Source organism: Nerophis lumbriciformis, linkage group LG14, assembly GCF_033978685.3.
Source record: "Nerophis lumbriciformis linkage group LG14, RoL_Nlum_v2.1, whole genome shotgun sequence".
NCBI classification, from domain to species: Eukaryota; Metazoa; Chordata; class Actinopteri; order Syngnathiformes; family Syngnathidae; genus Nerophis; species Nerophis lumbriciformis.
In genome coordinates, this window is record NC_084561.2 from 10,638,024 (window position 1) to 10,665,024 (window position 27,001).

Here is a 27,001-nt window from a genome sequence, read left to right on the forward strand (position 1 = left end):
GGGCCAAAACCCTTAAAACAAGTAAAACACTAACATAAAATCTGCTTAGTGAGAAGAATTATTTTATCAGACAGAAAATAAGCAAATATCACCCTTATTTGAGATATTTAATCTTACTTAGATTTCAGTTTTTGCAGTGTGGGCCGGATCAGGACCGCGAAAAGGTTTAACCGGCCCACGAGATTAGTTTGCCAAGTATTAAAATTAGATGTTTTTTTTCTAACGAAAGAAACTGCTGTTCTAAATGTGTCCACTGGATGTCACAATAGCAATTCTGTTAGGCAAGCAAACAGTTTATACCGGGGCCAAACAAGAGGTACACAGTAAAGGGGGACTGTGGCTCCCCCTCCTCGTTTTATGTCTTCTGTTTGGAACACATGGTCACTTGGCATCCTCCTTGCTCCAAAATGTCTCTTGTCAAACATGAGAAAAGTGAACTTAACCCTTTTGAATCGTTTTTTACCTCCGTTTCTTACGGTTTGTTGAGTTAGCTCTGGATTGATACGTGGACATGAAACCTGATACCTCGGAGAGTTTACATGTTGTGTTTTTTGTTCAATCCCAGAAAGACTGTGACTTAAAGTTTAATCCTGCCTTTGTAGATACACTTAGATGAAGTCTAAGATCATTGTGGTTTTGAAACTGCACCAATTTCCTCAGAATTTTCAACAAACCTGAAGTGTTTTGTCCAGAGGATTATTTGTGATTTGAACGTTTTCAGAATGTGCTTGTTCTATTTTTGGCCAAAGTAAAACAACCTGGAGTTGTCTTCATTTTTAAGTGATCATGCCATGATTTTACCCAATTGGGAATACATTTTCCTCCATGCGGCCCCTGAGCTCAAATGAGTTTGACACCCCTGTTTTAAAGGGTAAACTATTCCTAATAATCTTAATGTTTGTGGATTTTAGAACACTTTTTCTGAAGAGACTGGGTCATAAGTGTGTTTTTTTTCTGGCAGAGTTTACCTTTTTTTTTTACCTGTCACTAGGGATGATGTTTGATAAGAAATTATCGAGTTCGAGCCCATTATCGAATCCTCTTATCGAACCGATTCCTTATCGATTCTCTTATCGAATCCAGATAGGATGTTGTATATGGAAAAAAAACACAATATTTGGTTGAACAAAAGCTCACTTTTATTTTATAAGCAACAAAATATATATATATATATTGACTGTTACCCCCCTAAAAAAAATATATATATATATATATTGACTGTTGTTACCCAAAGTATATTAAGTGGGATTTTTCAGAAAAACAAATATATACAGTAACACAAAAACAACCTGTCTCTGTGATCACTATAGGTGTATAAATAATAATATAGTGTTAAATAAAATCAGTCCCTTGGGCACAAAACTGAAAATAATACAGCTCTCCAAAAAGTGCACTTCTGCTGCTATTGGAACACACTAACTACACACACTATGACACTAAGAACAACACAGTCATCAATCAACAATTCTTCCCCCCTTACATGAGAGCGAAGCCTGGCAATAATTGCATATTGCCTGTTCTGGCCTCACTATACGTGTTGAAATTATACAGTTTGGCAGACAGCTAACAAACAATCCAAAGCAGATTAATCCATTTATGCTCTTTATTGTTGTTGATCTTGCTTTGTCTTTTCCTATCTTTACTTTTGTCTTGCACTGGACTGTTATTTTGTATTTTTTTTAAACTGAAATACACACAATGACAAATGTATAAGCTATGTGATTCAATTAACATACTGAAATGTAATACACAATATGTAAATATTAGCTTCACACAAATATACAGTACTATCATCAAACAAATACTTCTGAGTGTTGAAACTGTTTCGATGGTTGGATGATTGGCAGCCATTTTAAAGGGGAACATTATCACAATTTCAGAATTGTTAAAACCATTAAAAATCAGTTCCCAGTGGCTTATAATATTTTTCGAAGTTTTAAATTTTTTTTTACCCATCACGCAATATCCCTAAAAAAGCTTCAAAGTGCCTGATTTTAACCAGCCGTCCATTTTCCTGTGACGTCACATAGTGAAGCCAACACAAACAAACATGGCGGAAAGAACAGCAAGCTATAGCGACATTAGCTCGGATTCAGACTCGGATTTCAGCGGCTTAAGCGATTCAACAGATTACGAATGTATTGAAACGGATGGTTGTAGTGTGGAGGCAGGTAGCGAAAACGAAATTGAAGAAGAAACTGAAGCTATTGAGCCATATCGGTTTGAACCGTATGCAAGCGAAACCGACGAAAACGACACGACAGCCAGCGACACGGGAGAAAGCAAGGACGAATTCGGCGATCGCCTTCTAACCAACGATTGGTATGTGTTTGTTTGGCATTAAAGGAAACTAGGTTTACAGCATATGAAATACATTTGGCAACAACATGCACTTTGAGAGTGCAGACAGCCCAATTTTCATCAATTAATATATTCTGTAGACATACCCTCATGTCAGCAGGCCAGGGAAGCTAGGGTCGATATTCTTCTCTTGATCATCTTCGGGACGGTGTGAGCCAAGACATCCAGGGGGTTTAGCTCGCTCGTCTGCGGGAACAAAGTGCCGCCATTGCTTGCCGTGCTACCGAGGTCCTTTGTCCCTGAATAGCTCACACACTCCGGCAGATTCAATGGGGGTCTGGCGGCAGATTTCTTTGACTTTATCGTTGGAAATGCATCTGCTTTGAGTGTCGCAGGATATCCACACATTCTTGCCATCTCTGTCGTAGCATAGCTTTCGTCGGTAAAGTGTGCGGAACAAACGTCCAATTTTTTGCCACTTTCGCATCTTTGGGCCACTGGTGCAACTTGAATCCGTCCCTGTTCGTGTTGTTACACCCTCCGACAACACACCCTTGCTCCTGATGGGTGCTGGTTAGCGCCTTGCATGGCAGCTCCCTCCATCAGTGTGTGAATGTGTGTGTGAATGGGTAAATGTGGAAGTAGTGTCAAAGCGCTTTGAGTACCTTGAAGGTAGAAAAGCGCTATACAAGTACAACCCATTTATCATTTACCCATTTATTATTGAAGTCACAAAGTGCTTTTTTTTTTTTTAACATGCCTCAAAACAGCAGCTTGGAATTTGGGACATGCTCTCCCTAAGATAATCCTAACACCCATTACAACTATGGGAAATACTATACTTTGACTTTCATAAAGTGCATTATTTTTTATTTTTTTTAAACATGCCTCAAAACAACAGCTACAAAACCAATGAAGGCACACAGCTTCAGTCCAGAGTATACTAGAGCATACTTGCCAACCTTGAGACCTCCGAATTCGGGAGACGGGAGTTGAGGTGGGCGGGGTTTGGTGGTAGCGGGGGGTGTATATTGTAGTGTCCCGGAAGACTTAGTGCTGCAAGGGGTTCTGGGTATTTGTTCTGTTGTGTTACGGTGCGGATGTTCTCCCGAAATGTGTTTGTCATTCTTGTTCGGTGTGGGTTCACAGTGTGGCGCATATTTGTAACAGTGTTAAAGTTGTTTTTACGGCCACCCTCAGTTTGACCTGTATGGCTCTTGACCAAGTATGCATGCATTCACTTATGTGTGTGTAAAAGCCGTAGATATTATGTGACTGGGCCGGCACGCTGTTTGTATGGAGGAAAAGCGGACGTGACGACAGGTTGTAGAGGATGCTAAAGGTAGTGCCTTTAAGGCACGCCCCTAATAATGTTGTCCGGATGGAAATTGGGAGATTGGTTGCCCCGAGAGATTTTCGGGAGGGGCACTGAAGTTCCGGGAGTCTCCCGGGAAAATCGGGAGGTTGAAACCAATACCGATAATTTCCGATATTACATTTTAAAGCATTTATCTAACATCTCTACCCTGTATCTATAACTTACTCTATAATTATCCATATATCTTTATAACTTACTCTGTAATTATCTATATATCTCAATCTTTAGTCAAATTCACATTTAAATCTGTTTGCTTTATTTCCACAGGAGTTCCAAAAAGAGTCACAAGAAGAGTCGAAGAGGAAAGGAGTAGTTTATTTGAATTTTTTTATTATTATTTTTTTTAAACCTACTAACCGGTGACTGAATTTCAATTGAGAGTTCTTGGAATTGGACTGTCTGTGTGATGTATCTTAATGTGCCAGATTACAAACTGTCTTGTTGATACTTGAGCTCATACTGTATCATTTTCTCACGATTAAAGTCACTGATTGTTACTTTTGAACGCATGCAAATGAAAATACTGGCACTGAAAGAAAATTAAGTGTTACCGTATTTCTGAAAAAAGGGTGACTAGAAAAATGTGTACATTCCAATTAGTAAAGAAGGATCACTCATGTTTTATACAGTAGTGAGTAGTTGGTAGTACCTGAGCAATATGTTGAATCAAATGGAACATAAATAAATCTTTGGATTTCTTAAATGTGTCATTAAATTAGATATAATTGATATTAAATGCATAAATGTTTTTTTTAATGTATTTGATGTAAAAGTACATTTAATTGTTTGCTCAATTATTTCAATATTTATTTCACGTTTTTAATATATTGTACCTGTGGCAGGACTTTACAAATTAAAAAAAAAATCAGCCGTCAAAAGTTCAGGTACAAAGCTGCATTTAAAGGATTTTGAGTTAAATATTGGATTTTTTTCAGTTTACATTTCCCTCAGCCAGTAAGTCGATCCGTGAATCCAATGTCACTTCCAGGACGTATGACGTCACTATTTACGTACGTAACACGTGCACGCGCATGAGCTTTGAGTGTTGTTAGTTGTTGATAGCAATTTGGATTGCTGTAATTAGATGTCATTTATTGTACATAATGTATTTTATCATAACAACAACATGACTGCAAATTGTTTGTTGCTTCTCTTGGACTATGTTTGCATGTGTGCCCGCGCTCCATGCGCGTACGTGTTGAGGAGACCGGGTGAGTGGCAGCCGTAAACACCAATCTCTTTTCTTTTTTTTTTTAATGAAAAATATAAACCGTTTTAAAATAAATATGTCCTGTTAAACTACTAATGGTAACATAAGCTGGCCAACTGTGTTTTTGTTATATTTTGTATTTGAAAAGTTTTTAAATAAGCCCCTCTAAACCGGATTAACATGAATTTTGGTCAAAAACACAAAGTTACGAAATAATGACGTAGTTGTGTGCAGCATTACGAACATTGCGTACACACACTGCTGGTTTAGTAACGTAACGATGACGTAGTTGTGTGCATCATTACGAACATTGCGTACGCACACTGCTGGTGTAGTAACGTAACAATGGCGGACACGGAGCAAAATGAGGCAGACTCCGCTCAGCTGCACCAGGAGGCCGCCGAGAAGAAACGTAAGTTAAATTCACATGTTTGACCCTTTTATTTATGTTTTTTGTACTCAACTATGAGCAGGGCGTATTCTTCCGTACTGGTAATATTAGACCCGCTTCACAAATTCAAGTTTGTCATCGCCTAAGTTAAACATTGGCCTCACCGCGGAGCTCCGCCGTAGGACCCAAATAATAACAAAAGGTTAGCTTAGCTTAGCACATATAGCCCACTTCACTAAACTTTGTCTTTTTATAAGCAAATGAACGCGTTGAAATAATTTTGACTTTAATATCTTATTTTGGAACTGTACAACACTGCCGAGTTGCACTCGAAACATATGTTTAATGATTAACGGTAAACGATGTAAGTAGTGTAATTGTTTAATGCTTTCGTATCATATACAAACGAAAATCTCGATTTTGTGTACATAACATTTAGCAATAATCTCTTAACTATGATATTGGAAACTATAAAAAAAATTCAGTCATTTTTCTATAAATTCTTCCTTCTCACCATCAATAGTCATTTTTACAGCATTTTCTTTTTAAGAAAGCATTTTTTTATGATGTATGTATAGACTCAAACATAATATATATTTACATTTTCTTGTTAAAATAGGGGGTGCTATTATGACAGAGATGTAAAACAAAATGGGCTGTCTAATTTAACGAATTAACTCATGTGATGTATTACCAAAAATGATCACAATAATCATGTACAAGCTTAGATTAATAATGCAATTTATTTTGACCGTACAGGATCTTGTACCTTTACCGCTATACGGTCAATGCATTCGTCAGTACAAAAATTAGTGCAGAGAGAGAACCCGACTGCTGTGCTTGCTGGCAAATTTCTCTCTATAATACAGCCAGAAAGATAGTTTAGATCAGGGGTGCTCATTACGTCGATCGCGATCTACCGGTCGATCTCGGAGGGTGTGTCAGTCGATCACCAGCCAGGCATTAAAAAAATAGTCCTAAAAATGAGCGATCATAAATCTTCACTATTACGTCACTTGATTGACATTCACGGCACCCGAGGGTCTTCTGAGATGACGCTGGCTGCTGCCAGCTCATTAAAATTACCGACTGGAAGGCGAGAAACACTTTATTTCAACAGACTCTGGCGCCGTACCTGTCGTCAAAACTCCAAAGACCGACTGCACAGTTGCACAATAAAAGCTCTGCTTCATCCTGCCTGCGCTACCAAAATAAGAGTCTCAGAAAGCTGGCGTGCACAAGCTAGCAAGCTACGGAGTTTGCCGACAATGTATTTCTTGTAAAGTGTATACAAAGGAGTACGGAAGCTGGACAAATAAGATGCCAAAAACCAACCACTTTCATGTGGTATTGGACAGAAAGGAGGACTTTTTTTCTCCTCCATTCGAAAATGCGGACGTTATCATCACTGTCTGATTCCAATCAATGCAAGTCATCACAATCAGGTAATACACCAACTTATATTCTTGTCTTCATGAAAGAAAGGAATCTATATGTGTTAAACATGCTTGTATTATCTTTAACCACCTTTAACTTGTTAACAATATTAACTATATGTGTTAAACATGCTTGTATTATCTTTAAACACCTTTAAGTTGTTAACAATATTAACTATATGTGTTAAACATGCTTGTTTTATCTTTAACCACCTTTAAGTTGTTAACAATATTAACTATTTGTGTTAAACATGCTTGTATTATTTTTAACCACCTTTAACTTGTTAACAATATTAACTATATGTGTTAAACATGCTTGCATTATCTTTAAACACCTTTAACTTGTTAACAGTATTAACTATATGTATTAAACATACTTGTATTATCATTAAACACCTTTAATGTATTAACAATACCGTATTAACTATATGTGTTAAACATGCTTGCATTATCATTAAACACCTTTAACTTGTTAACAAAAACATATTTCATAAATAAGTAAATATAAATTATATATATGAATGAGGTAGATCCCCACGACTTGATCAATTGAAAAGTAGCTCGCCTGCAGAAAAAGTGTGAGCACCCCTGGTTTAGATAAAACTGTTACCAAGTTGTGTGGAAATAAATGACATGCATTAAATAAAACGTTTAAAAACATTCCTGGACAACATTCTGACAGTAAAAGTCCATTTTGTACAAATATTGGGGTCTTTTCTTCAGATCATTTCGATTATGCAAGCAAATCACCTCGGATTAATCATGATTAATCCAAATTCCAAAATGTGATTAATCTGATTAAACACATTATTTGACAGCCCTAAAAATGAATACAAACTTTGCAGTTCTTGTTAGAGTTAAGAAAATGTAAACATTTATTATTTTAAAGCAGGGGTGTCAAATCTATGGCCCGTGCACTGCAAAAAGTCAGTGTTCAAAAACAAGAGAAGAAAATACAAAAATGAGGGGTATTTTACTTGAACTAAGCAAAATTATCTGCCAATAAAACAAGAAAATGTGGCTTGTCAAGACTTTCCAAAACAAGTAAAATTACGGTAGCTAACCTCAATGAACCCCAAAATACCTTAAAATAAGTATATTCTCACTAATAACAAGTGCACTTTTCTTGATAGAAAAAAAATATATGAGGCCTTTTTGCTCAATATGTTGAAAAATATTCTTAAATGAAGTAAATGCTAGTGCCATCATCTTGACATTATGATATGCGCTCTGCATTACATTTCTTGAAACCAGCAAATTTATACTAAAAACTAGTTTATTGTTTTTAATGGAAATTCAACAAGGCAACCGCTTGTTACTCTCGGGGTCTCCTAGCCGCTCAGGCAAATCATATGGTCTAAAAATGCATTTTTCCATCGATAACGTAACATCATCGCGCCAAGTGCGTGCTCTTTCAGTCTATTAGCGCGCATATATACAGCCCGGCCCCCGGCCAAAATTGTAATTTAGAAGAATTCATCTGAATGTGCATGAACTATTTCTGTTCAAAATAGTTAGAAATGTCCCATGTTAAATGTTTAAATATTAACTGTCAGTTTACTGTACTGTGCCAACTGTACTACTATAAGAGTACATATTTTCTATTGTTTCATTGAAAATAAAACAGCAAAGTCCATTTGGCTGTCATCTGTTTTAATTATGAGACACAATTGTGTCAAAGTCATGATTTTTTTTCATGCTTGAAATGAGAAATGATTACTTTAAAAAAGTAGTTTTATACTTGTGAGTGTTGATGACACAGCTTTGCAACAGTTGATATTCTAGTTTCAAGCATGTTTTACTCCTTATAGGTCATCAAATCTCAGCAACAAGCTGTAATATCTTACTGAGATCATTTAGGACCAAAACCCTTAAAACAAGTAAAACACTAACATAAAATCTGCTTAGTGAGAATAATTATTTTATCAGACATAAAATAAGCAAATATCACCCTTATTTGAGATATTTAATCTTACTTAGATTTCAGTTTTTGCGGTGTGGGCCGGATCAGGACCGCGAAAAGGTTTAACCGGCCCACGAGATTAGTTTGCCAAGTATTAAAATTAGATGTTTTTTTTCTAACGAAAGAAACTGCTGTTCTAAATGTGTCCACTGGATGTCACAATAGCAATTCTGTTAGGCAAGCAAACAGTTTATACCGGGGCCAAACAAGAGGTACACAGTAAAGGGGGACTGTGGCTCCCCCTCCTCGTTTTATGTCTTCTGTTTGGAACACATGGTCACTTGGCATCCTCCTTGCTCCAAAATGTCTCTTGTCAAACACGAGAAAAGTGAACTTAACCCTTTTGAATCGTTTTTTACCTCCGTTTCTTACGGTTTGTTGAGTTAGCTCTGGATTGATACGTGGACATGAAACCTGATACCTCGGAGAGTTTACATGTTGTGTTTTTTGTTCAATCCCAGAAAGACTGTGACTTAAAGTTTAATCCTGCCTTTGTAAATACACTTAGATGAAGTCTAAGATCATTGTGGTTTTGAAACTGCACCAATTTCCTCAGAATTTTCAACAAACCTGAAGTGTTTTGTCCAGAGGATTATTTGTGATTTGAACGTTTTCAGAATGTGCTTGTTCTATTTTTGGCCAAAGTAAAACAACCTGGAGTTGTCTTCATTTTTAAGTGATCATGCCATGATTTTACCCAATTGGGAATAGATTTTCCTCCATGCGGCCCCTGTGCTCAAATGAGTTTGACACCCCTGTTTAAAGGGTAAACTATTCCTAATAATCTTAATGTTTGTGGATTTTGGAACACTTTTTCTGAAGAGACTGGGTCATAAGTGTGTTTTTTTCTGGCAGAGTTTACCTTTTTTTTTTTACCTGTCACTAGGGATGATGTTTGATAAGAAATTATCGAGTTCGAGCCCATTATCGAATCCTCTTATCGAACCGATTCCTTATCGATTCTCTTATCGAATCCAGATAGGTTGTTGTATATGGAAAAAAAACACAATATTTGGTTTAACAAAAGCTCACTTTTATTTTATAAGGAAAAAATAAAAATAAATAAATATTGACTGTTACCCCCCTAAAAAAAAAATATATATATATATATATATATATATATATATATATATATATATATAGACTGTTGTTACCCAAAGTATATTAAGTGGGATTTTTCAGAAAAACAAATAACACAAAAACAACCTGTCTCTGTGATCACTGTAGGTGTATAAATAATAATATAGTATAAAATAAAATCAGTCCCTTGGGCACAAAACTGAAAATAATACAGCTCTCCAAAAAGTGCACTTCTGCTGCTATTGGAACATACTAACTACACACACTATGACACTAAGAACACCACCGTCATCAATCAACAATTCTTCCCCCCTTACATGAGAGCGAAGCCAGGCAATAATTGCATATTGCCTGTTCTGCCCTCACTATACGTGTTGAAATTATACAGCTTGGCAGACAGCTAACAAACAATCCAAAGCAGATTAATCCATTTATGCTCTTTATTGTTGTTGATCGTGCTTTGTCTTTTCCTATCTTTACTTTTGTCTTGCACTGGACTGTTATTTTGTATTTTTTTTAAACTGAAATACACACAATGACAAATGTATAAGTTATGTGATTCAATTAACATACCGTACTGAAATGTAATGCACAATATGTAAATATTAGCTTCACACAAATATACAGTACTATCATCAAACAAATACTTCGGAGTGTTGAAACTATTTCGATGGTTGGATGACTGGCAGCCATTTTAAGTCCTCAAAACATCCATTGAAACAGTGCACAAAAATAGTTTTTCAATAAACATCTTAGTATCAAACTTAAACAGTTTCCACATTAAAGGGGAACATTATCACCAGACCTATGTAAGCGTCAATATATACCTTGATGTTGCAGAAAAAAGACCATATATTTTTTTAACCGATTTCCGAACTCTAAATGGGGGAATTTTGGCGAATTAAACGCCTTTCTAATATTCACTCTCGGAGCGATGACGTCACATCGGGAAGCAATCCGCCATTTTCTCAAACACCGAGTCAAATCAGCTCTGTTATTTTCCGTTTTTTCGACTGTTTTCCGTACCTTGGAGACATCATGCCTCGTCGGTGTGTTGTCGGAGGGTGTAACAACACGAACAGGGACGGATTCAAGTTGCACCAGTGGCCCAAAGATGCGAAAGTGGCAAGAAATTAGACGTTTGTTCCGCACACTTTACCGACGAAAGCTATGCTACGACAGAGATGGCAAGAATGTGTGGATATCCTGCGACACTCAAAGCAGATGCATTTCCAACGATAAAGTCAAAGAAATCTGCCGCCAGACCCCCATTGAATCTGCCGGAGTGTGTGAGCAATTCAGGGACAAAGGACCTCGGTAGCACGGCAAGCAATGGCGGTAGTTTGTTCCCGCAGACGAGCGAGCTAAACCCCCTATCGACCCTAGCTTCCCTGGCCTGCTGACATCAACTCCAAAACTGGACAGATCAGCTTTCAGGAAAAGAGCGCGGATGAGGGTATGTCTACAGAATATATTAATTGATGAAAATTGGGCTGTCTGCACTCTCAAAGTGCATGTTGTTGCCAAATGTATTTCATATGCTGTAAACCTAGTTCATAGTTGTTAGTTTCCTTTAATGCCAAACAAACGCATACCAATCGTTGGTTAGAAGGCGATCGCCGAATTCGTCCTCGCTTTCTCCCGTGTCGCTGGCTGTCGTGTCGTTTTTGTCGGTTCGCTTGCATACGGTTCAAACCGATATGGCTCAATAGCTTCAGTTTCTTCTTCAATTTCATTTTCGCTACCTGCCTCCACACTACAACCATCCGTTTCAATACATGTAATCTGTTGAATCGCTTAAGCCGCTGAAATCCGAGTCTGAATCTGAGCTAATGTCGCTATAGCTTGCTGTTCTTTTCGCCATGTTTGTTTGTGTTGGCTTCACTATGTGATGTCACAGGAAAATGGACGGGTGTTTATAACGATGGTTAAAATCAGGCACTTTGAAGCTTTTTTTAGGGATATTGCGTGATGGGTAAAATTTTGAAAAAAACTTCGAAAAATATAATAAGCCACTGGGAACTGATTTTTAATGGGTTTAACCCTTCTGAAATTGTTATAATGTTCCCCTTTAATATTGAGTTACTTAAACAAGTTAAACAGTTTACTTACAGACGTATCTTTTCCAAGGCTTGTAAGAGCTAACACAACTTGTCTACTTCTCAATTGTCTCAACCCGGAAGTGCCCAAACTAATGACGCGTAGTATTTTCATATCGCCACATGGTGTCAGTAAGAGTCTACTATCAATTGGGCATAACATTGCAGGTCCCACAGGGCATTTCCTCTACGTGGAAAGGGATTTGTTCCGAGGGATTCGAATAAAGAACCAACTCTTTTTATTTACCATAGTGGCCTCGATAACGGGAACCGGTTCTCAAAAAGGGATTTGAGTCCATGGAATCGGTTCTTTTCTTATCGAACAACCAGGAGAACCGATTTCGAACATCATCCCTACCTGTCACTGAATTACTCGGACGAAATCATTACTTTTAGAATAATTAGCATTTTTGTAGATGATAGAATGTTTTCTGAATCTTTCACATGTTTAAAGAAGCTGATGGCGAACGTGTGCCCTCGACTGACGACGCTTCTGACAAGGCAGCAAAGAATGAAGCAGACAGCGACGCCAAACCCTCAACCACTACTGGTGACAAAATACAATTCATGTCCTTTTTTGAAGTCCACGACATGTTATGAATAATTGCAAAGCTTAGTTTATTGAGATTGCACCGATATACAGTACATCATTACAGTATACTTTTAGAACTACAGGCTACGTTAACACTAATTAACGTTTTCATCAGCTTTGATCTTATAGCTAAAATAGTGAAGATTACAACTTTGCAGCTTTAAGTGTCCTTGCATCAGCAAAGCTTCAATAACATGTTTGTCGCCCACAGACCGACACATCTCTATCCAAACTAAACTGGAAGATCTTGAGATGCTGGTGGACCTCAATGGTGGTGAGTTAAAATAAAATATGATAATTCACAATAGGGGGCAGCACAGTGCATCTGCCTCACAATACGAAGGCCCTGAGTAGTCTTGGGTTCAATCCCGGGCTCGGGATCTTTCTGTGTGGAGTTTGCATGTTCTCCCCGTGACTGCGTGGGTTCCCTCCGGGTACTCCGGCTTCCTCCCACCTCCAAAGACATGCACCTGGGGATAGGTTGATTGGTAACACTAAATGGTCCCTAGTGTGTGAATGTGAGTGTGAATATTGTCTGTCTATCTGTGTTGGCCTTGCGATGAGGTGGCGACTTGTCCAGGGTGTACCCCGCCTTCCGCCCGATTGTAGCTGAGATAGGCTCCAGCACCCCCCGCGGCCCCAAAGGGAATAAGCGATAGAAAATGGATGGATGGAATTCACAATAGGGTTGTGCGATTTTGAAAAAACCTCATTGCGATTTTTCTCTCCAAAATTGCGATTAGATTTGCGATTTTTATATCTCATACATATAAATGTATAAAACTGCAAAAATAACAAGTGAATCAATCAATGTTTCAATCAATGTTTATTTATATAGCCCTAAATCACAAGTGTCTCAAAGGGCTGCACAAGCCACAACAACATCCTCGGTTCAGATCCCACATAAGGGCAAGGAAAAACTCACAACCCAGTGGGATGTCAATGAGAATGACTATGAGAAACCTTGGAGAGGACCACATATGTGGGTGACCCCCCCCCCCCTAAATTAGAGATGTCCGATAATGGCTTTTTTGCCGATATCCGATATTGTCCAACTCTTAATTACCGAATCCGATATCAACCGATACCGATATATACAGTCGTGGAATTAACACATTATTATGCTTAATTTTGTTGTAATGCCCCGCTGGATGCATTAAACAATGTAACAAGGTTTTCCAAAATAAATCAACTCAAGTTATGGAAAAAAATGCCAACATGGCACTGCCATATTTATTATTAAAGTCACAAAGTGCATTATTTTTTTTTAACATGCCTCAAAACAGCAGCTTGGAATTTGGGACATGCTCTCTCTGAGAGAGCATGAGGAGGTTGAGGTGAGCGAGGTTGGGGGGGGGGTGTATATTGTAGTGTCCCGGAAGAGTTAGTGCTGCAAGGGGTTCTGGGTATTTGTTCTGTTGTGTTACGGTGCGGATGTTCTCCCGAAATGTGTTTGTCATTCTTCTTTGGTGTGGGTTCACAGTGTGGCGCATATTTGTAACAGTGTTAAAGTTGTTTATACGGCCACCCTCAGTGTGACCTGTATGGATATTGACTAAGTATGCATGGCATTCACTTGTGTGTGTGAAAAGCTGTAGATATTATGTGATTGGGTCGGCACCCAAAGGAAGTGCCTGGTTAGAGTGTCCGCCCTGAGATCGGTAGGTTGTGAGTTCAAACCCCGGCCGAGTCATACCAAAGACTATAAAAACGGGACCCATTACTTCCCTGCTTGGCACTCAGCATCAAGGGTTGGAATTGGGGGTTAAATCACCAAAAATGATTCCCGGGCGCAGCCACTGCTCCCCTCACCTCCCAGGGGGTGATCAAGGGTGATGGGTCAAATGCAGAGAATAATTTCGCCACACTTAGTGTGTGTGTGATAATCAGTGGTACTTTAACTTTAACTTTTTAAGGTTAATTGGCGCTCTGTACTTCCCTCTACATCCGTGCACACAGTGGCGTTTTAAAAAGTCATAAATTGTACTTTTTGAAACCGATACCGATAATTTTGAAACTGTTAATTTCCGTTATTACATTTTAAAGCATTTATCGGCCGATAATATCGGCAGTCCGATGTTATCGGACATCCCTAGTCTAAGATAAAAAGAGGATACTCATCATTTTTTCTCTCCCATCAGCAGGACGTAAGTCCTGTCCTCTGTGTCCGGAGGAGAAGTTTAAAGCGTGTTACAACCACAAGCTGCGGAGACACCTGCATAACCTCCACTGGAAGGTCTATGTGGAATTTGAAGGTGGGAAATGAAAGACAATAATGGTTATTCACCCAGGCTTGGGATGTTCTGGTAATACGTGTCTTCTTTCTCTATCAACTCTTTTTACTCGTATTAGGCCAGAAGATGTGCATCTGCCATCTGCCTTGTAGAAATCCAAAACCAAGCCTGAGTGGAGAGCAGGTGAGTTGACGCTGAATGTATCATGTTCTGTAAAATATCTTCCCTTCCAAACAGGCTGTGCTTTACAGCGACCTCCTTTTTCAGAACTATGTTGTTTATTGCCGGGAATGTTTGCTAAGAAACAAGGAATTGGAATGCAAGTGCAGATTTTCATTATTTGTGTGTTCACTATAGTATTCATTTTAGAACAATACACAAGCCCGCAGCTAGGTGGCAGCAGTAGTGCTTTATCTAATAAACAGGGGCGCTGTTCTACCAAGTAGATGTAGTAAGTACACTGCAGGAGGTGGAGAAATTGAGAAGTTTTTCAAATAAATCATACTTGCCAACCCTCCCGAATTTTCCGGGAGACTGCGCCTCTCCCGAAAACCTCCCGGGACAAATATTCTCCCGAAAATCTCCCGATTTTCAGCCGGAGCTGGAAGCCACGCCCCCTCCAGCTCCATGCGGACCTGAGTGAGGACAGCCTTTTTTAATGACGGGAAGGGTGACAAGAACTAAATCATCCAGACTAGAGATAAATTGTATTATTATGTTTATTTTACCTAAAAATAAATATATTTATTAATTTAAAAAAAAAAACAACTAAATCAATTTTTACTATATTTTGCTAAAAACATCAAAATTAATTGTATTTTTATTTGTATTTTTTTGTGACTCCTTATTACATCCAGCCATAGAATTATACATTAAAATAAACATATTTGAAATTTAAATTATCATAATAATTAATTTAAAATGACCATATTTAATTATTAAAATAATTGCTTGTTTATCAACAACTTTAGCATTTTATTCATTACATTTTGAAACTCTCAGAAGCCAAGCAATGTTATATTCCTTAATATTTATCTATGCAAGTTTGAAGTATCAATTATCTAAACACAGTTTTTTTTGCATATTTTCAGGATGTAGATATATATATATATATATATATATATATATATATATATATATATATATATATATATATATATGTATGAAATACTTGACTTGGTGAATTCTAGCTGTCAATATACTCCTCCCCTCTTAACCACGCCCCCAACCACGCCCCGACCACGCCCCCACACCCCACCTCCCGAAATCGGAGGTCTCAAGGTTGGCAAGTATGAAATTAATAGATCTTAAATTAATAATAATTCAATTTAAGGGGGTCATGACTAGTTAAGAAATTATCGATTTCGATGCCATTATCGAATCCTCTTTTCGAACCGATTCCTTATCGATTCTCTTATCGAATCCAGATAGGTTGTTGTATATGGAAAAAAACACAATACTTGGTTTAACAAAAACTCACTTTTGGCAGCCTTCACTTATATTTTTTAAGAAAAAAAATAAAAAATAAAAAATAAATATTGACTGTTAATGCCCATTTAATTGGGCCACCTAAGAAAAATACATGCAGGGGAAATCCCGCATTAATTTGTATTATTTATTAGACAGACCTGCAAACTCTGTCGTGATGTAGGCTACAAGATAACGTTAACGTTATCAGACACATACAAAAAGGCTAACGTTAACGTTACCGTTAGCCACTGACTATGCTTAGGTAACGTTAGTCTAGCTAACATTACTGCAGTCCTGGTTGACATAAGAGTAACGTTATTTTAGCCTAAAGGCTACAAGTGAGCAGATATGGAAATTAACCGGCAACAGTTAACGTTAGTTACTCACCGGCACTATCACTGGGACTGCAGGTTGAAGCAGAGGAAGAAAGGCGTGCTTCGTCATCTCTGTCGCTGCTTCTCCACGTGTCGAAGACACGACACGTTTCTCTAACCTTCAGGTTATGTACGGCCTGAACATGTTTCAACATGTTTGTTGTACCCCTTACAGGAAAGCGAAGCCTGGCAATAATTGTAGATAGCCGTTTCCTTGTCGTATTTCTTAGTAAAGTGAAGCCATGCCTTGTAGCGTTTTTTCCGGTCCATTGTTGTTGCTGCTTCTGTATCTGCCGCCGAATGACTGAGCTACGTCATTTCCTGTGACGTGCCACAGGACATTTCCTGTGACAACGGGATTTGTTTCCAGGGATTGGAATAAAGAACCAAATCTTTTTCTTTACTATAGTGGCTTCGATAACGGGAACCGTTTCTCAAAAAGGGATTCGAATCCATGGAATCGGATCTTTTCTTGTTGAACAATCAGTAGAATCGGTTTTCGAACATCATCCCTAGTCATGACAGACAATAATTGAGAAGCATTGTCTTAGAATGTCTCCAAGTGCAGAACCTTCACAATTATTGTAAATTTTTATGGATGCAAGAACTTGACTTTTTGGCTAAATTCACACTGCAGATCAATTCCGATTTTTATTTGCTGTATGTGGAATGTGTCTGATTTTTTTCATGTCAGTGTTAACCACGGTAAAACTTCAGACGGTTAGTATTATTTACGATTAGTGAATTAAAATGATCAAAAAACCATGATTGATAACTACACTTTGATGAACTCACGGACTGACTGGCCTTAGCTCGGTAGCTTAAATGCCAACATGAAAGCAAGAGACATTAACGTCTTTCCCCATTAGGAAACGACATACCACAATATAAACGTATATAAACATATTGCCGTATCAGCAACTATGATTTGTAATTGTGCACAGTAAACCAACAAACTGTGCTCTCTTAAAACAGAGTGATTTAGTGTTTTACGGTGCGTTTAAGGACCACTGAACAGAGTAGGTCGCCACAATGCCTGCCAGAAATGGTAAATAATTATATTAGATTTGATTTGTTGCACACTTTTTATTTAAATACATCTTAAAGTGATACAGTACAAAACAATATTTAAAACAATAACAGTTTAGCCATTAAAACAGAGAAAATACTCAGACTAAAACACTATCAGTGAAGCATAAGAAACAAGCAAAATAGTGGCTTTTCTAATTTATTTGAATTATTTAGAAAAAATAACCTGGTCAGTTGTTGTTGCCATTGCTCTCATCTCGTCAACATTTTCACTGATAAAATTGTGAAAGTGGAACTTTTCGTAAAATGTAACAAAGTAATTTATTTCTTGTTCGCGATCATGACTGACTGCAGATGTTAGTTTCTCTTTCGCAGCATCAATTATGTTTTGAAATAAATATTTCACGCCCCCCTCAAATTGAGATATGATTGAAAACCTGATATTTATTCATTTAGATATTTATTGATGTATCGTACAAACCACTATGAGTTGCTGGGCCCAGCACCTACATGGCACCAAGCTGAAGACTTGTGTATTGTTTTCTCACCTTATCACTTATCACTATGAAGAGGTACTGGTTTAATGATTATAAATTGAGCGTCTAATTTAAAATGTAATCCATTATTATTATCATTCTTAATATAAAAAAAATATAGGATATCCGTATTTCATTTATGCAAGCATGTTTTGGCAACAACCAATAGGAGGCGTCACACATGCCATATAAGTAAATACATTTAGATGTGTCAGGACCTTGCCAAGGTCTGCAACAAGACCCAACCTGTCACCTTGGTTTGGATCCCTCAGGAACTACCCAGGAAACCTAAAACTCATCTCATACGTTTTGACTTGTTTTGTTCCGCCTCGATTTAATAACAATGTGTAGGAATCCTCGCAGGTGTCGGGGAGACACGTGGCCCACTACCACTGTGTCGTGTGTTCGGTCACCATCGCACGCAAGACGGACATGGTCAGCCACTTGAAACGCCACATCAACAAGGGAGAGACAAAGTCCAGCTACCCGGGCAGTTCGGATGTTCTGCTGGAAGAGCCCGGTAATCATTTTCATTGAGAGTATTAACGTCAACTTAATAATGAGTCTGTTTGCTGCGGTTATAGCTGCGCTTCTCAAATAGTGGGGCGGGCCCCCAATTAGGGGAGGGAGGGCGTGATATGCGTGGGAGGAGCACCGTAGTATGTATGGGGGGCGTGAGAGGCTATAAGCGTAATCGTGTATATCTTGACACATACAGATAAATAAATTAACATTCAAATATTCTGTGCCCTAGAAAAATGTAACTGAGCAAGTTCCAAACAGCATACTTGCCAACCTTGAGACCTCCAATTTCGGGAGGTGGGGGGGTGGTGGGCGTGGTCAGGGGTGGGACGGGGGCGTGGTTGAGGGCGGGGGCGTGGTTAAGAGGGGAGGAGTATATTGACAGCTAGAATTCACCAAGTCAAGTATTTCAAACATATATATATATATATATATATATACATACATATACATATACATATACATATATATATATATATATATATATATATATATATATATATATATATATATATATATATACATCCTGAAAATATGCAAACAAAACTGTGTTTAGATAATTGATACTTCAAACTTGCATAAATAAATCTTAAGGAATATAACATAACTTAGCTTCTGAGAGCTTCAAAATGTGATGAATAAAATGCTCAAGTTGTTGATAAACAAGCAATTATTTTAATAATTAAATATGGTCAAGACTTTCCAAAACAAGTAAAACTAGCTAACCTCAATGAAGCCCAAAATAAGTATATTTTCACTAATAACAAGTGCAATTTTCTTGATGGTAAAACAATAGACCTTTTTGCTCAATATGTTGAAAAATATTCTTAAATTAAGTAAATGCTAGTGCCATTATCTTGACATAATGATATGCGCTCGGCATCATGATTTTTTTTTCATGCTTGAAGTAAGAAATTATTACTTTAAAAAAGTAGTTTTATACTTATGAGTGTTGATGACACAGTTTTGCATCAGTTGATATTCTAGTTTCAAGCATGTTTTACTTAATATCGGTCATAAAATCTCAGCAACAAGCTGTAATATCTTACTGAGATTATTTAGGACCAAAACCCTTAAAACAAGTAAAACACTCTAACATAAAATCTGCTTAGTGAGAAGAATGATCTTATCAGACAGAAAATAAGCAAATATCACCCTTATTTGAGATATTTCATCTTACTTAGATTTCAGTTTTTGCAGTGCACCGATGAGAAGAAGGAAAAGAATGTTACTGGTGTGGCGGGAGTCAAAAATGAACTGCAATAAACCGTTTTATACACTCCGCTTAACATCTGTCAAAGACATTGACGATGTCTTTTTGGAACTACGATAACAGGTCATCTGCTGATTGGATTGAACGTTCATTAGACGATCGGCGGGCGTTTAAGGACCACAGAAGCTGCTGCACTCAGACTTTGGCAATTTCTGCATTGAATCACAGATTGTATAACATCTCGGAGAAGCTTTCCGCTCTGCAAGGCGAAATTTATGATCAAATTGAGAGTCAAAACGGACAGCTACAGCACACAAATCATTGGAACGTGTTTGCTCACCCCAACCAAAACAGTCCTTATCTATAATTCGGCTCCCTCCGCCTTGGCTTTGGCAACACCTTGCAGTAAACACCCCAGTGAGACCATTACAGCGAAAGATGCTTTGAAATCCCTCCCCCCTTCATCTAAGACACCTGGGATGTTGATGTTGTGACTTCCAGGCTTATGGACAAAACATATTTTCATACCCAAGAGAGAAACAATCAGTTTCTCAGTGACTACAATGCAAATAACAACACCCGTAAATAATGTACTGTACATTATAATATAAACATAGTAAAGAAAAATATCAGAAAAGTATGCAGTAAATCTATGAATGAATAGTAAATTGATGTATGTCTTTTGTGTGATTGAATTGACAGCATCATCTGGTCAGGTGTATGAAATCATGAAAGAACTGGACACAAATGTGCAGCTGCTTCCAATGTACAACACTCCTCAGAAAAGCGACACGTACTTCAACCGCAAGATGAAGAGCAACAGGTGTGTTGGAAACATTTATGAAGCTCCTAACGTGTACGAAACAACCTTTCTTCATCTTATATGCATGTTGTAGACAGCTGGTGTTCTGCTCGCTGGCAGCTCTGGCTAAAGAGAGGAACCGTCTGGAGTGTTTAGATGCTTTCGGAGCCACAGGTGAGACGTTCAACATCTTTATTTTACTGACATGTTATTTTGCTTTTGCAATCTTTTTTAAACAATTGCACATTTAAGGGTTTTAGGGTCTTCATTATGATCGATTTATTACAGTAATACATTGAATGTGGTGTGGTCACATGACAGTAAAACGGATGTTTGTCATCAAGTGGACTGAACGTGTTTGTTTGCAGAGAAATATTAAATATGTTTCCAACTTTTTTTTATTGGCATTTTCAAATAGACAGAAAAAAGTGCAAGTCGAAACAGTACAATTTTAAAGTCAGTAAATGATTCACACCCTTTCCCTTAAAACCCAAACCACCCACCCTCCCAACCTCCCAACCTCCCAACCTCCCACCCCACTCAGGTCCCACTAACGAGGAACAAATGGCACAATTATGTAACAAGTAAGACGACAAAGACAGACACATTCTCACACACACACACACATACGAGGCCAGAGACAGACATACCGGTATATAAAAAATATATATATATAATAATAATAATAAAATAAAATAAAATAAAAATTAATAATAATAATGTATAATAAAATAAAAATAGAATAAAATAATAATAATAAATAAAAGGGAGATTATTCGAGAAATATTAAATATGAATCAACCACAACATCTCTACTGTCAAACATGGACGCGCAAACTTTCAAATTTTGAGAATTCCTCTCACTAAAATACACACTGACATGTTTGTTACCTGCTGAGCAACTATGATGAACGACAATAAACGACTACAAGTACAGGGAACTGCCATATAACTACTACAATTACGACAACAAAACAATACAAGTGCACTGCCACAAGTACCGGTACTAAAAGTACATTGCACAAGTAACACAACTACAAAAAACTACACGTACGGTACACTACAACAAGTACGGTACCACAGTTACTACCAAAAGAAAGTATGAATACACTATCATAGGAACTATAAGTACACTGCGTAAGTTCTACAACTACAACAATTTACAAGTACACTACCGCAATAACTACCACACTGCAAAAACTGAAATCTTAGTAAGATGAAATATCTCAAATAAGGGTGATATTTGCTTATTTTCTGTCTGATAAGATCATTCTTCTCTCTAACCAGATTTTATGTTAGAGTGTTTTACTTGTTTTAAGGGTTTTGGTCCTAAATGATCTCAGTAAGATATTAAAATTAATTCATCATAATTTCGCCTTGCAGAGCGGAAAGCTTCTCCGAGATGTTACACAATCTGCGATTCAATGCAGAAATTGCCAAAGTCTGAGTGCAGCAGCTTCTGTGGTCCTTAAACGCCCGGCGATCGTCTAATGAACGTTCAATCCAATCAGCAGATGACCTGTTATCGTAGTTCCAAAAAGACATCTTCAATGTCTTTGACAGATGTTAAACGGAGTGTAAAACTGTTTATTGCAGTTCATTTTTGACTCCCGCCACACCAGTAACATTATTTTCCTTCTTCTCATTGGTAAATATCTCAAATAAGGGTGATATTTGCTTATTTTCTGTCTGATAAGATAATTCTTCTCACTAAGCAGATTTTATGTTAGAGTGTTTTACTTGTTTTAAGGGTTTTAGTCCTAAATGATCTCAGTAAGATATTACAGCTTGTTGCTGAGATTTGATGACCTATATTGAGTAAAACATGCTTGAAACTAGAATATCAACTGTTGCAAAACTGTGTCATTAACACTCACAAGTATAAAACTACTTTTTTAAAGTAATAATTTCTTACTTCAAGCATGAAAAAAAATCATGATGCAGAGCACATATCATTATGTCAAGATGTGGAATTAAATGATGGAATGGATTAAGTAAAGAAGTTAAAAATTGTACTGATGTGATCCAGTTTAAGAGGTTGTTCAAAATAATAGTGCTTACAGAGTACAAAGAAGAAGAATATCTTATTTTCAATAAGGTTGAAAATAAGATATTCTTCATCTCAGTATGTTAATAATGACTGAATTAATTAATTAATTACATATTACAAAACTATATTTTATTATATAAAAAGGTCAGTAAATGATTCTATATATTTGTAAACGCTTTGAAGTGGGAAAGGGGTAGGATTAAATAAGCTTTGCTTCTTCCTACTCCTTTTCGGGCATGATGTAAAATGAAATGATATGAAATTGTGTGATGTATTATGATGTGTGTTCATGTTCGAAATAATCTAAAGAAAAAATATAATGGCACTAGCATTTACTTAATTTAAGAATATTTTTCAACATATTGAGCAAAAAGGTCTCTTTTTTTCTACCAAGAAAAGTGCACTTGTTGTTAGTGAGAATATACTTATTTTAAGGTATTTAGGGGTTCATTGAGGTTAGCTCATTTTACTTGTTTTGGAAAGTCTTGACGAGCCGACTTTTCTTGTTCTATTGGCAGATAATTTTGCTTAATTCAAATAAAATACCCCTAATTTTTGTATTTTTTTTCTTCTTGTTTTTGAACACTGACTTTTTGCAGTTTAGCATTCCTCGTAAAACCTGCTAACCAAGTCTCAGGTCATTACAATTGTTTGTCAGCACTAAATACTAACATCATTTTTGTGTGTTTGTGCGTGTATGTCAGGTATCGCAGGCTTGCAGTGGGCGAAGCATCTTCACAACGCAGTGAAAGTGACCATTACGGATATCAGTGAGATCTGTGTGAAAATGATCAAAGAAAACTGCCAACTCAATCAAATCCAGGTGGACAGAGGCTCGGAAGGACCGGAGTGTTGCGAAGACGCTCCGGGTGAAGTCGAAGGAGAAGCCGTCACGGCGGTGGAAGTGGTAAAGATGGACGCCAATGTCATGATGCACTTGCGGGCCTTCGACTACATGTAAGTTATCAGCTGTTTGAAAGACCGCGTATGGTTTGCCGGCGGTTTCACGGAGAAAACTGCTGAGGAAGAAAGGACGTAAGTGTCAGGTTCAAACACTGATGACATCTATTAAACAAGACAAGAGGCAAAGAATTAAACAGACAGAATTCAATTTGGACTCAATTGAGGAGACACGCCTGGACACACTGTACCTTTGAACAGTATCTCTGCAAATTGCTGCGATCGCTACGCCATGAAATCCTCCGAAATGTTGAAAAAGCGATTCTCATAGTAAAGAATAGGGGTGTGAATCTTTGGTCACCTAATGATTCGATTCAAAAATAAATTCTCGATTCAACACGATTCTGGATTGAAACCGATTCTTGCAATGTATTATTTGGTATTGTATAACAATTATAAGAAAATATTTTTTAAAACAGAAAATCTCTGTCTGGTTGCATGGAGATGTCTTTTTAAAAATAGATTCTTATTAAATTTTTTTTAAAATATATATATATATATATATATATATATATATATATATATATATATATATATATATATATATATATATGTATATAAATTAGAGATGTCCGATAATATCGGACTGCCGATATTATCGTCCGATAAATGCTTTAAAATGTAATATCGTAAATTATCGGTATCGGTTTCAAAAAGTAAAATTTATAACTTTTTAAAACACCGCTGTGTACACGGACGTAGGGAGAAGTACAGAGCGCCAATAAACCTTAAAGGCACTGCCTTTGCGTGCCGGTCCAATCACATAATATCTACAGCTTTTCACATACACAAGTGAATGCCAAGCATACTTGTTCAACAGCCATACAGGTCACACTGAGGGTGGCCGTATAAACAACTTTAACACTGTTACAAATATGCGCCACACTGTGAACCCACACCAAACAAGAATGACAGACACATTTCGGGAGAACATCCGCACCGTAACACAACATAAACACAACAGAACAAATACCCAGAACCCCTTGCAGCACTAACTCTTCCAGGACGCTACAATATACACCCTCAACCCCGCCCACCTCAACCTCCTCATGCTCTCTCAGGGAGAGCATGTCCCAAATTCCAAGCTGCTGTTTTGAGGCATGTTAAAAAAAAGAATGCACTTTGTGACTTCAATAATAAATATGGCAGTGCCATGTTGGCATTTTTCTCCATAACTTGAGTTGATTTATTTTGGAAAACCTTGTTACATTGTTTAATGCATCCAGCGGGGCATCACAACAAAATTAGGCATAATAATGTGTTAATTCCACGACTGTATAAATCGGTATCGGTTGATATCGGAAATCGGCAAAAAAGCCATTATCGGACATCTCTAATATAAATAAATAAATACAACATTTTTTTTATTCGAGTTTCGGAAAATATGAATACATTTAGAATGGGGATGAATACGATTTGTGATTCGGATAGTCAAGAAGTGCACAAATCCTTCACGAGTTGTGTTTCTTAATAAAATAATACATTGTTTGTATTCTTTCAGTCACTTGGATCCCTTTGGCACGGCCGTCAATTACTTGGACGCTGCTTTCAGAAATGTCCGAAACATGGGCATCGTCTCGGTGACGTCCACCGACACCGGCTCGCTGTACGCAAAGTCGCCCAACGTCACCCTCCGCCACTACAGTACTCACATCGTACGCACGGAGTACTACAAAGAGCTGGCTGCACGCATAGTTCTCGCCACAGTGGCTCGGTAAGATGAGGGGACGTCGTTGACGTTAAGACGCTATCTTGATTTCTTGCTGTGCGGTTTTACCCTGCAGAGCAGCTGCCCGCTGTAACAAAGGCATCGATGTGCTGCTGGCGGTGGCACTGGAGCATTTCGTCTTGGTGGTGGTTCGAGTCCTCCGAGGTCCCACGCAAGCTGACGAGTCGGCAAAGAAGCTGAGGAAACTAGTCCACTGTCAGTGGTGTGAGGATAGAATCTTCCTCAAACAAGGCAACCTGGTGGACGGTGAGTTCACAAAGCTGATTCAATGTAGGAATTTCCACTTGCTGACTTTTTTTAGCTCACCTTAAAAACTTGTAATACTGCTTTGCCACTCTTCTGTTATTATTTTCATTTAGACATTGACGTGGCAAAATAGGTATATACATAGTTTAGATCAGGGTTGTCCAAAGTGCGGCCCATGGGCAATTTGCAGCCTGCACCTAATATTTTTAAAGGGGAACATTATCACAATTTCAGAAGGGTTAAAACCATTAAAAATCAGTTCCCAGTGGCTTATTTTATTTTTCTAAGTTTTTTTCAAAATTTTACCCATCACGCAATATCCCTAAAAAAAGCTTCAAAGTGCCTGATTTTAACCATCGTTATATACACCCGTCCATTTTCCTGTGACGTCACATAGTGATGCCAACACAAACAAACATGGCGGGAAGAACAGCAAGCTATAGCGACATTAGTTCGGATTCAGACTCGAATTTCAGCGGCTTAAGCGATTCAACAGATTACGCATGTATTGAAACGGATGGTTGTAGTGTGGAGGCAGGTAGCGAAAACGAAATTGAAGAAGAAACTGAAGCTATTGAGCCATATTGGTTTGAACCGTATACAAGCGAAACCGACGAAAACGACACGACAGCCAGCGACACGGCAGAAAGCGAGGACGAATTCGGCGATCGCCTTCTAACCAATGATTGGTATGTGTTTGTTTGGCATTAAAGGAAACTAACAACTATGAACTAGGTTTACAGCATATGAAATACATTTGGCAACAACATGCACTTTGAGAGTGCAGACAGCCCAATTTTCATCAATTAATATATTCTGTAGACATACCCTCATGTCACCAGGCCAGGGAAGCTAGGGTCGATATTCTTCTCTTGATCATTTTCGGGACGGTGTGAGCCAAGACATCCAGGGGGTTTAGCTCGCTCGTCTGCGGAAACAAACTGCCGCCATTGCTTGCCGTGCTACCGAGGTCCTTTGTCCCTGAATTGCTCACACACTCCGGCAGATTCAATGGGGGTCTGGCGGCAGATTTCTTTGACTTTATCGTTGGAAATGCATCTGCTTTGAGTGTCGCAGGATATCCACACATTCTTGCCATCTCTGTCGTAGCATAGCTTTCGTCGGTAAAGTGTGCGGAACAAACGTCCAATTTCTTGCCACTTTCGCATCTTTGGGCCACTGGTGCAACTTGAATCCGTCCCTGTTCGTGTTGTTACACCCTCCGACAACACACCGACGAGGCATGATGTCTCCAAGGTACGGAAAACAGTCGAAAAAACGGAAAATAGCAGAGCTGATTTGACTCGGTGTTTGAGAAAATGGCGGATTGCTTCCCGCGCTCCGAGAGCGAATATTAGAAAGGCGTTTAATTCGCCAAAATTCACC

The 27,001-nt window shown here is 38.0% G+C and overlaps 1 protein-coding gene across 3 annotated transcripts in view; it reads left to right on the forward strand.

Annotated features, from left to right (window-relative positions):
* The first annotated feature begins 4,647 nt into the window (after positions 1-4,647).
* trmt1l (tRNA methyltransferase 1-like) overlaps positions 4,648-27,001 on the forward strand; it is a 37,469-nt gene continuing 15,115 nt past the window's right edge. Inside the window, exons 1-11 of one of the 3 annotated variants that reach the window (XM_061976074.2) lie at positions 4,648-4,890; positions 12,313-12,408; positions 12,662-12,724; positions 14,592-14,705; positions 14,803-14,867; positions 18,445-18,613; positions 20,531-20,651; positions 20,725-20,804; positions 23,385-23,637; positions 25,142-25,354; positions 25,425-25,615. In XM_061976074.2, coding sequence (XP_061832058.1) covers positions 4,764-4,890; positions 12,313-12,408; positions 12,662-12,724; positions 14,592-14,705; positions 14,803-14,867; positions 18,445-18,613; positions 20,531-20,651; positions 20,725-20,804; positions 23,385-23,637; positions 25,142-25,354; positions 25,425-25,615 — 1,492 coding nt within the window. In that variant the 5' untranslated portion in view covers positions 4,648-4,763. The remainder of the gene's footprint in view (positions 4,891-12,312; positions 12,409-12,661; positions 12,725-14,591; positions 14,706-14,802; positions 14,868-18,444; positions 18,614-20,530; positions 20,652-20,724; positions 20,805-23,384; positions 23,638-25,141; positions 25,355-25,424; positions 25,616-27,001) is intronic. The other 2 variants (XM_061976075.2, XM_061976076.2) reach the window with 2 other exon arrangements.